The 12,108-nt window shown below is 38.0% G+C and overlaps 1 protein-coding gene across 2 annotated transcripts in view; it reads right to left on the reverse strand.

Moving 5' to 3' along the window:
* The window catches only part of LOC125103429 (protein mono-ADP-ribosyltransferase PARP14-like), a 128,002-nt gene that overhangs the window by 109,557 nt on the left and 6,337 nt on the right, over window positions 1-12,108 (reverse strand). Inside the window, exons 2-3 of one of the 2 annotated variants that reach the window (XM_047735283.1) lie at window positions 6,576-6,707; window positions 5,258-5,493 (exon numbers count right to left, since the gene is read on the reverse strand). The exons of the other annotated variant lie outside the window; for it this stretch is intronic. Of the exons in view, the coding sequence (XP_047591239.1) occupies window positions 5,258-5,314 (57 nt within the window). The 5' untranslated portion in view covers window positions 5,315-5,493; window positions 6,576-6,707. The remainder of the gene's footprint in view (window positions 1-5,257; window positions 5,494-6,575; window positions 6,708-12,108) is intronic. 2 annotated transcript variants of the gene reach the window in all.

Genomic DNA, 12,108 nt, shown 5'->3' on the forward strand with positions numbered 1-12,108 from the left:
TTACAAAACTAAACATACTCTTACCATAGGATCTAGCATTTGTGTTTTGTGGTATTTACCTAAATGATTTGCAAACATATGCCCACACAAACCTGCACATGAGCTTTATTCATTATTGCCAAAACTTAGAAGCAACCAAGATGTCCTTCAATAAATGAATGGATAAATAATGGACATGATGCCTCCATAAAACAGAATATTATTCAGAGAAAAAGAAAAGAGCTATTAAGCTACCAAAAGACATGGAAAAATATAATCCCTATTGTTAAGCAAAGGAGCCCATCTGAAAGGCTACATATTATATAATTCCAGCTACATGACATTTTGGAAAAGGCAAAACTGTGGAGACATTAAAAATATCAGTGGCTGGGGCACCTGAGTGGCTCAGTGGGTTAAGCCTCTGCCTTTGGCTCAGATCATGATCTCAGGGTCCTGGGATTGAGCCCTGCATCGGGCTCTCTGCCAGGCAGGGAGCCTGCTTTCCCCTCTCTCTCTCTCTGCCTACTTGTGATCCCTCTCTGTCAAATAAATAAATAAAATCTTAAAAAAAAATCAGTGGCTGCCTGCAATTTGGAGGAGGGAGGGAGGGAGGGATAGCTGGAGCACAGGGGATTTTTCAGGGCACTGAAATTATTCCATATGCAACTGTTACTGAGGACACACAACCCTGTGCATTTGTCAAAACCCAGAGAATCATCCAACACAAAGAGTGAACTCTAATATAATGGACTTTAGTTAATAATAATGTAGCGATACTTTTCATCAATTGTTAACAAAGGTATCATTAATCCAATATCTTAGTATTAGGGAAACTGGGGGCAGGAAGAATTATCCTTACTTTGTGTTTAAATGTTTGTTAAGCCTAAAACTGCTCTAAAAATAAAGTCTATTCATTTAAAAATGGGTAGTGATGAGATTTGGGGCTATAATAAGAAAAACATAATAACAAGAATAGGTATGGTGAATAATAATCCTATTCTTCTCACTGGTAAAAACAGGCAATGCCTGGCGTATTTTGTTCAAGGTGCTAAACTTTGCAAAGGGATTATGAAAACTAGCTATGGTGTTCAGAAGAGGGAAACTGATGCTGTAAAAGGATTCAAAGCCATATCACTTGAAGATATAAAAAAGGAACTGAATATATTTAACTTGCAGAAGTACAGATATTAGGTAGGATGGAATGCAGGGAGCCACACACAATAGTTACCCTTAAACATCGGAAGGACTATCTTACAAAGGATTTATTTCTACAACCCTAAAAGGAAGAGCAAGGATAGTAAGTAAAATATGTTTGGGCTCCATACAATGCTATTTTTTTTCTTTTTATTATTTATTTATTTATTTATTTATTTATTTATTTTTGGTGATTAGTACTATCCTAAGGTAGAATGAGTCAACTTGGGGAACAGTGAGTTTGCAGCCAAGCAGAAGAGGGACAATCACTTAGTGGTCTGATTTTACATCTAAACTATTTTGTGTTTTGAGAGGTGCAGGGGGCATTTTTTTTTTTTAAATGAAACTCACGAGTCTATTTCCAGTGCATGGTACCTTGTAGAAATAGTTTGTTACAGTACTTTTTTGTCAGAAGTCATAACAACATCAAAACAAAGGACAGTGAACTATTCAAACACCACTTAGTAATAATACTTGACCCTGTAGCAGCTGAGACATATAGCTATCTAAAGCACAATTCATATCTATCATTTCTCATCAAATTAATAACTTGTGTTTTCCATTCTTTCCTACTTTGATAATTATAATATCTTCATCGATTGAATACCTGGTATGTGTCAGTTAACAAATATTATCCTACTTAATTTAATCTTCACAGTGACCCTGTGAGATAGATTTTATCTCCACTTTTTAAATGAGGAAACAGAGAATAAGGAAGTAATGTTGCCATTGTTATCCAGCTAATTACAGAAGGATTTAAATATATACCTTTGGGGGTCCCTGGGTGGCTCAGTCAGTTAAGCTTCTGACTCTATTTCAGCTCAGGTCATGATCTTGGGCTCACGAGATTGAGCTCCACATTGGGATCTATGCTCAATGCAGAGCTTGCTTAAGATTCTCTCTCTCCCTCTCTCTCTGCCCCTCCCCCTCTCTGTTTCTTTCTCTCTCTCTCTCTTTCATAAATAAGCAATAAATAAATAAATAAATAAAATATTTTTCAAAATAAGAAATGAAAAATAAATAAATATATACCTTTGGGATTCTAAAGGCCAGTGGTGCTCTATTTTGATAGAGAAGGCTTAGGTGTGACAATCTGCCTAGAAGTAGGGGGTGATAAATGGAACTTGTCTTGAAGCTGTACTTTCTTGGACTGTGTAAGTAAGATGGCACCCAATGATCCCTACCACTTGGTAATCATGCCTTTGAATAGTTTCCTTCCATATTGTATCAGAGTTGGTCTTTGTGACCAACAGAATATGGCACAAGTGATGCTATATCCCTTCAGAGGCTTGATTACAAAAGGCACTTGTAGCCCTCCGCACCCCCTCAGATAACTCAGTCTGGGGGCAGCCAGCTGCCATGTCATGAACACCCATGCGGACACGCGCTAGTGGCAAGGAACTGAAGCCACTGGCAGCAGTTATGTGAGCAAAGGTAGAAGAAACCCTCCAGTTCTCATCAAGCCTTCTGATGATTACAGCCCTGATGAACAGGTTGATAGGAACCTCATGAGAGATCTTCAGCCAGGATTACCCAATTAAGCCGCCCCCAAATTCCTGGCCTTCAGAAAGTATAAGACAATAAATGCTTGCTATGTAAAGCCAATAACTTTGGTATGCAGCAATAAAAAATTAACACAGACTGCATGCTTATTTAGGATGGCCTGAAGAGGCTGGCTAGTGGAGATAGCAGGGATAAGGTTAAAACCTCTCCCCCCCCCACCCTTTGTGTCAGAGTCATTGCTGAAAGCCAACCTCTAATGACTATAACAGCAATATGAATGTTTAAGGATCTTACAAAAAATTAAAAACAAAAAACAAAACTCAAAACCCGACCAAGCAAAAACAAAACAAAATAAAATCGAAAATAGAGTACATCAGTTCCCTAGCAAGAAATGCATGTTGTAGCAGAACTTTTTTTCCAAATTGCAACAAATGTTTTTGTTTGCAAAACAGGTATGGGTTGGGATATAAACTATATATATCTATTTAGGGTGCATTGTGGTTTACGAGAAGTTTGTAAACTGTTGCACTACACTCTATATCACCCTGCCTCCCCTGCTGGCTTCTTCAGCTCACAATGGCTGGAGTGCAGACTGAGGCTCTCAACCAACCCTGTTAACTCCAGAGGTGCTGAATATGCTTAGCTATTAACCATTTACCAGAGTATACCCATAAAAAACTGTTAAAAAAAAATGCTCTTCAGATGTCAATACTCTTCAGGCTCAGGTGGCAAGTATGTGGAGAGAGATGGGCCTTCATATTTTGCAACTTTGGGAGGTTGGTATGAGTCCCAAGAATGAAACAGTTTTAAATGTAGAAGTCTGCTAAGTGAGGGATACCAAATGTTTGTCTTTTTACAAAGTACCAACTAAAAAATGTCCAATGTTATCAATTCCTCGCTGTATAAAGAATCAGATATTATTTTAGTCTAGTCCTAAGACTATTAGCTTCTTAAACCATTATTGAAAGTTGAGCTTCTTTTCTCTCCAGAGACCATCTCAATTTCTGGCTTTCCTGACTGACTGGTTTCCTTCAAAGCTACGTGAGGAAGATCCTAATTTCTGCTTCTCTTCTCTTGACCTCATTCATTCCCTAGCACTCCCCACCCCCCAACAAGTCTTCTATCCCCACCTGTATTTTCAGGGATACTTCTTGGCTTCATCAACTCTTCCTAAAGATCATAGTTGGGAGGGGGTGTGCCAGTGAAGTATGGCCATTAAAAATGGTATTTATTTCATCATATTATCTAAAATATAAACTGTTTTGTGGCTTAAGTTCTTTGGGAGATTGTTACTACCTTTAAAATGGTTCTTTTAATTTTCTAAATTCTTATTGTCTTCCTTGAGGAGTGATCAGATTCTGAATACATCTCAAAAGTAAAGTGAACAGGGTTTCCTAAAGAACTGGGAATGGAATATGAGAGACTCCCAGGTTTTGGTCTGAGCAACTAGGATGAAGTTGCTATCAACTGAAATCGGGAAGCCTGTGGATAATGTAGGTTGGTCGCATAGAGTGAGGAGGATGGGGAGTTTTGTCTTGGACATGTTATATTTGTATCATATACTTTTAGACAACCAGGTGAAGAAGTCTAGTATGCGGTGAGTGTAGACATTGGAGTTCATGAGAGAGTATTGACTGCAGATATGAACTGGGAGTCATGGATATATAGACAGTATTTAAAGCCATTAAACCTCCCAGGAACTGAGTGAAGACAAAAAGAAGAAAGGAAGTGAGCTCTACCTTCAGAGCTGAAGAAAAGAAGGTAAATGAGGAAAAAATGAGAATGAGGAGCACCTGGGTGGCTTAGTCAGTAAAGCATCTGCTCTGGTCACGATCCCAGGGTCCTGGGATGGAATCCCTCATCAGGCTCCCTGCTCTTCAGAGAGCCTGCTTGTCCTCTCCTCTGCCTGCTGCCCCTCCTGCTTATGCGTGCGTGCACGTGCTCGCCCTCTCTCTATCAAATAAATAAAATAAAATATTAAAAAAAAAAAGAATGAGAATGAGCAGCTACAGAGGTACAAAAACAAAAGCAAAAACAAAAACAAAAAACCCAAAGTGTGGCATCCTAGCAGCAAGTGGAGAAAATGCATTTGGAAGGAGCCATTGAATATTAAGTCGAACGCTACTAAGAGATCAAGTAAAATGAGGACTGCTAAGTGGCTAGTGAGTTTAGCAATAAATGATTCTTGTCACTGGCAAGAATAATTTTGGTGGAATGATGGAGTAAAAGCCTTTTTTAGAATGGATTTAAGAAAGAATAAGAGGGGAGGAAATGGGGATGAGTAATGACAAATTCAATTGAGAAATTTTCCTGCAAAGGGAAACAAAGAAAAGAAGCAGCTAACTACCAAGAAATTGAGGTCAAGAGAAGTTTTGCTGTCTGTTTTTTTGTTACTGCACAAAAAACAATTCTTTCGGCTTGGTCTTCACAGAGAACTGTTCAAAGCCTGAGTTAATTCCAGTAAGAATGGGTGTCTTTGATGGATTTCCTAAGCGCTTGTGTGGCCTCTAATCTGACTTCATTTGTCTATGAAATGGGTAATAATAACTGTAAACATCAAGAAAGAAGAGAAATTGATTACCTTTGTAGTCAGAAAACTCAACCAGGGCTGAACTCTTCTCTGGGAAAAGCTGCACATTGGTTACTCCTTCTCCTCCATTTGTGGAGTTTTCAAAGAAAATTGTTATTAACTATTATTAATATGAGGTGGCAGATTTTCAACCCTAATGGTTCTTGTCAGTTCCAGAAGCCTTGGGAAAATCTCAAATTGCTGAACTCTATTGTGTCCAACACAAGCATTAACAGATGTCCTGACACCTACAAATAAAAATCAGTTTATTGGTACTATAATTTCATTTCATAGCAAAAAAAGAAAACAGATTTTGAAGTGTAATTTGATTTAGAGGCTATAACTAAGAATTAAAATTTAGATACTAAATTTCTATATAAAGTTAAATTTCAGTGTCAACCTCAACCTATCCCACATTGCTTACTGTGAGTGCATGAGTACATAGCTATCATTAACAGTGGCCTCCATTTAAGACCATTTTGGGAACATGGATCGACAGTTACCATTCTAAATGAAATAAAGTATGTGCAACCACTTTGTAAGCTGATAATAATAATGATGATGATTATAATACAATATTGTTTCCTAAATCTAATTTCCTTCTCCCGCTCTTACTTTACCATAGCTTGGTCTCTATTTGGACATGTCATTATCATAAAAATAAATTCCTATAACTATTAAGTTCATGGGAAATTTGAGGGTATATTCACAGTGGTTAAGAAACCAGAAGTCAGGGGCGCCTGGGTGGCTCAGTGGGTTAAGCCGCTGCCTTAGGCTCAGGTCATGATCCCAGGTCCTGGGTTCGAGCCCCACGTCGGGCTTTCTGCTCAGCAGGGAGCCTGCTTCCTCCTCTCTCTCTGCCTGCCTCTCTGCCTACTTGTGATTTCTCTCTGTCAAATAAATAAATAAAATCTTTAAAAAAAAAAAAGAAAGAAAGAAACCAGAAGTCAGAAGTCAGAATGTCTAATTGGAATTCTGATTCAAATACTTACTAGCTTTGTGCCTAAAAACAAGTCATTTAATTTTCTCAAAACCTAGACTTCTTCATCTATAAAATGGAAATAATAATGTATCTTTCTCATAGTGCTATATGTTTTGAGAGTGAACTAAGTAAAAGCTTAGCACAGTGCTTAGCATAGAGCAAGGCACCTGATGAATGCTAGTTATGGGTAGTATCAGAAGTGATAATATGTTATCCCTTGCAATCATCTTACTGGGAGTTAGAAAGAGCACAACTTTTAAACAAAACCCATTGTGGGATGCCTGGAATCTCAAAATAGGATACAACCACGATTTGCAATGAAAGGTTAAAAGATATTGTCTGCCTTACCAGTATTTTTGAGAAAAGTCATGACAGCAACTTTAATATTGGGTATTACTTCCACACTGAAGTAACCATTGGCTTCTGACAGGCCACTAATCAACTCCATAAGCACAGAGAGCACATTCTCCATCATGGTGTCTTGGATATTGTGAAATGCAACCAAAAGGGAGGCTCGTGAATGGTCTTTTGAAAATTCATCTGTTTCATCCACTTTCAATTCATTCGTTTTATCCACTCTTCTGAAAAGCATTACTTTTGCATGAGGTCTTCCAACTTAGCAATTTTTAGAGAGACAGAAACATTTAAGATGTTAGTTTTACATCTGATTTGAGATTTGAAAGGATTTGGCCTGTATCTTACTTTCTGATGTTTTCAATGCTTTGGAAGAAAATAGATTTCACTCATTGCAGAAGGAAGGAAGGAAGGAAGGAAGGAAGGAAGGAAGAAAGGAAGGAAGGAGAAGGGAAGGAAAGAAGGAAGGAAGGAAAGAAGGAAGGAAGAAAGAAAGAAAGAAAGAAAAAAGAAAGAAAGAAAATAGTAATTCTGGCTAAATTATTGCATTAAGTAATACCTTATTCTTTGTAAAATCAGTTTTACTCACCAAATCACAGGGAAAAAAAATAACAACCATGACAATAAATGATGACGCTCATCCACTGACATAAACTACTAGTGCTACAATCATCACTGAAAAGAAAGAAGTTTCTGTTACTGCATAACGAAAGGGCAATCTACAGATAACCAAAATAAAAATGTTGCATGGTCATAAAGAAGATTGGGTATGGGGTAGCTATTTATGAGGAGAACAGAGATTATTACTTCCATTTTTCATTGTTTTTAACCCTTGAAAGAGAAATAAAGGAAATTTTAGTATGATAAAGAGACTTACTCTGAACTCAGAAATTAATAGTATTCACAGTGAAGAAACAGGACAGTCTTTGCGGTAAATACCCAGTAGTGCAACTGCAGGGTCATAGGGTAGCTCTATTTTTAATTCTGAGGAATTGCCACACTGTTTTCCAAAGTGGCTGCACCAATTTGCATTCCCACCAACAGTGTAAGAGGGTTCCCCTTCCTCCACATCCTCTCCAACATTTGTTGCTTCCTGCCGACTGGAGGGGATTATGCTGAGTGAAATAAGTCAAGCAAAGAAAGTAAATTCTCATATGGTTTCACTTACTTGTGGAACATAAGGAATAACATGGAGAACATAAGGAGAAGGAAAGGAAAAGTGAATTGGGGGAAATCGGAGGGGGAGATGAACCGTGAGTGACTGTGGACTCTGAGAAACAAACTGAGGATTTTGGAAGGGAGGGGGTGGGGGATGGGTGAGCCTGGTGGTGGGTATTAAGGAGGACACATATTGCATGCAGCACTGGATGTTGTACATAAACAATGAATCTTGAAACACTGCATCAAAAACTAATGATGTATTTTATGGTGACTAACATAACACAATTTTTAAAAAAAGGAAACAGGACAGCCACTCTCCTTAGAAGTAGAGGAAATAAAACAAAAACTAAAAATGTGCTCTGTTACCACTCCTATTTGATATATTTCTCAGAATACTTCCTAGTCATCAAAATAAGGTGGTGAAAAGAAATGAGAATAAATATAAAAATGGAAAAGATAACAAAAACTTTCTTTACAAATACCATAGTCACATATTGTGAAAAATTTTTTAAATCATCAACACCATCAAGAAAGTGAAAAGACAACTCACAGAAAGGGAGAGAGGATTTGCAAAGCATAGTTGATAAAGGACATGTAATCTAAATAAAGAACACTTAAAACTCAACAATAAAAAACCCAAATAATCCAATTTTAAAATAGGCAAAGGATTTGAATAGACACCTCTCCAAGGATGAAATACACATGGTCAATAAGGACATAACAAAATGTTGAACACCATTCATCATTAAGAAAATGCAAATCAAAACCACAATGAGCTAACACTTCACATGTACTGGAATAATTAAAATTTTAAAAGATGGACAATAACAAGTGTTGACAAGGATGTGAAGAAACTGGAAACCTCATACCTTGCTGGAATAGAAAATGGTACAACCACTTAGGAAAACACTTTTGCAATGGAGTTACCATATAATCCAGATGTTCTACACTCAGACAGGAATATACCATAGAGGTGAAACATATGTCCACATAAAAACTATTTCACAAATGCTATGGACAGAATGTTTGTGTGTCCCCCAAATTCAGGTTTTAAATCCTAATCCTCAATGTGATTGATGGTATTTGGAGATGGGGTCAGATGGGAAGTGATTAGGTTTAGATGATATCATGAAAGTGGAACCCCCATGAAAGGACTAGTGTCCTTATAAGAAGAGGAAACGACTAGAGCTCCCTTTCTGCCATCTGAGAAAATAACAAGAGGGGTCATCTGCAAATCAGGAAGAGGGTCCTTACCAAGAACTCTATCATGCTGACTTCCTGACCTCAGACTTCCAGCCTCCAGACTATGGGAAATCAGTGCTGTTTAAGCCACCAAGTCTATGGTATTTGTTCCAGCAATCCAAGTTGACTGAGACAACAAATGTTCACAGCAGCATTATTCACAATAGTCAAAAGGTGGAAATAACGAAATGTCCATCAATTGATGAATGGATAAATAAAAAATGGTATATCTGTACAATGGCATATTATTTGGCCATAAAAACTAACAAAGTTTTGATATATTCAGCAACATTAATGAACCCTGAAAACCTGCTAAGTGAAAGAAGTCAGTGGCAAAAGACCACATACTAAATGATCTTATTTATCTGAAATGTCCAAAATACATAGATTCACAAAGACTGAAGTATATTAGTGGTTACTGGTCTGTGGGGAGGAGGGAAAGGGGAGTGACTGCAAATGCACTTGGAGTTTCTTTGGGGTGATGAAAATTTCTAAAAATAGACAGTGGTGAACACTGAATATACGAAAACCCACTGAATTGTACACTTTTAAAGAGTGAATTTTGTGGCATGTAAGTTATATCTCAACAAAACTGTTATTTAAAAATAAGAATCGGGGCGCCTGGATGGCTCTGTGGGTTAAGCCTCTGCCTTCGGCTCGGGTCATGATCTCAGGGTCCTGGGATTGAGCCCCATATCAGACTCTCTGCTCAGTGGGGAGCCTGCTTCCCCTTCTCTCCCTGCCTCTCTGCCTCCTTGTGATCTCTCTCTCTGTCAAATAAATAAATAAAATCTTTTTTAAAAAATAAGAATCAGGGACGCCTGGGTGGCTCAGTTGGTTGAGCAGCTGCCTTCAGTTCAGGTCATGATCCCACTGTCCTGGGATCGAGTTCCACATCGGGCTCCTTGCTTGGCAGGGAGCCTGCTTCTCCCTCTGCCTCTGCCTGCCCCTCTGTCTGCCTGTGCTCACTCTAGCTCCTCTCTCTTTGACAAATAAATAAATAAAAATCTTAAAAAAAAAAGAATCAATAAATTAATTCTTAGAGAAAATATAGATAAAGATATATGAGATCACGTTAAGAGAATATCTACATATTAATGGCAAAAATAGTCTCAATAGTCTCTGGCCTTGCATAAATATATTACAAATGATAATACTCTGCAAATTACAGATTATAATATATAAAATCCCTTAATTCAAGTCCAGTTAAGTGGTAATTTATAAAATTTGACAAAATGAAAGCAAACTGTGTTTTAAAAAACAAGACAATACCAAATGAAATGATGAGGGACTCGGCATGCTACACCTTAAAATGCGTTTTCCACAGATTGGAAGAAAATATTTGCAAAAGACATAACTAATAAAAAACTGTTACCCAAAATATAAAGGACCTTTGGGATTCAACAATAAGAAAACAACCTAATTTTAAACCGGGCAAAAGACCTCAATGTAGTGACCTACTTAGCCAGAGTGACTCCATCTCAGTTAAACAGCCATTTTGTTGTTTGTGCAGTAAAACTTAAACTGACCTTGCCCCCCATCCCCGAGAGGAACTTACTTAAAAGCAAGTTGGTCGACCAATATGGTCGACCAGTCCCTGATAACAGAGCCCAAATACAAGGACGTGTCAGGTCAGGTAGAGATAACAGAGCCCAGAATGCAAGGACGAGTCAGGCCAGGTGGAGATAATCTCATTGGCCAGGCTCAACCACATGGCCTTTGCTCAATAAAAGCTAGTCTGTGAAGCTGGGGGTGGTCGCTCTCTCCCTAAGAGATGGCCCCAGCCAGTCAGTTTGATTCTCCGTGCTGGCGTGAAATAAAGCTTTGTTTGACCTTTGCTTTGTATCAGTCTCACTCCTTTGATCATGGACCCCATCACTCAATAGATGCTTCACCAAAGAAGATAGACAGATGGCAAATAAGCATATGAAAAGATGCTTAACATTATATGTCACTGGGGAAATGCAAATTAGGAAAACAATGAGATATTACTACACACCTAGTGGAATGGTGATAATACCAAATGCAGGCAAAGGATGTGGAGCAATAGGAACTCTCATACGTAGCTGGTGGGAATGAAAATGGTATTCACTTTGCAAGACAGTTTGATAGTTTCTTACAAAACTATGCATATTCTTCCCACACAATCCAGCAATCATGCTGCTGGTAGTTACCCAGAAGAGTTAAAAATTTATGTCTACAGGGGTGCCTGGGTGGCTCAGTTGGCTAAGTGTCAGCCTTTGGCTCAGGTCATGATCCCAGAGTCCTGGGATTGATCCCCTCATGAACCCCTGCATGGAGCCCTGCATGGAGCCCCACATCCGGCTCCTTGCTCAGCAAGGAGTCTGCTTCTCCCTCTCCCTCTGCCTGCTGCTCCCCCACTTGTGCTCTCTTGCTCTGTCAAATAAATAAATAAATAAAATCTTTTAAAAAAATTATGTCTACATAAAAACCTACAAATGGATGATTATAGCAGTTTTATTCATAATTGCCAAAACTTGGAGGGAACTAAGATGTTCTACAATAGGCAAATGGATAAATAAACCTCGGTATATTCAGACAATGGAATATTATTCAGCACTAAAAATAAATGAGCTCTCAAGCCATGAAAAAACATGGTGGAAACTTAAATATGCATTACTAAGTAAAACAAACCAACCTAAAAAGGCTAACATATGATTCCAACTATATAATCTTTTGGAAAAGGCAAAACTATGGAGACAGTAAAAAGATCAGTGGGTGCCAGGGATTAGAGGAGTGGGAAGGATAAACAGCAGAGCACAGAGGATTTCTATGGTAGTGAAACTATTTTGTATGATACTGTAATGGTGGATATATGCTATTAAACATTTGTCAAAACTCAAAGAATGTACAACAGCAAGAGTCAATGCTAATGTAAACTAGGAACTTTAAGTGATAATAATGGGTAAATGTAGATTCACCAATTACAACAAATGTACCACTCTTGTGTGAGATGTTGATAATGGGGGAGTTGGGGGGGCGGCAGGTGGTATATGGGAATTTTCTATATCCTCCACTCAATTAAAAAAAAATTTTAAGTAGTAATTATAAAGCTAAGTAGTTCTAAATTAAAAATAAATGATATGACAAGAAGTAAAATAGA

The sequence above is a fragment of the Lutra lutra genome, chromosome 1 (genome assembly GCF_902655055.1).
Source record: "Lutra lutra chromosome 1, mLutLut1.2, whole genome shotgun sequence".
Classification (NCBI taxonomy): domain Eukaryota; kingdom Metazoa; phylum Chordata; class Mammalia; order Carnivora; family Mustelidae; genus Lutra; species Lutra lutra.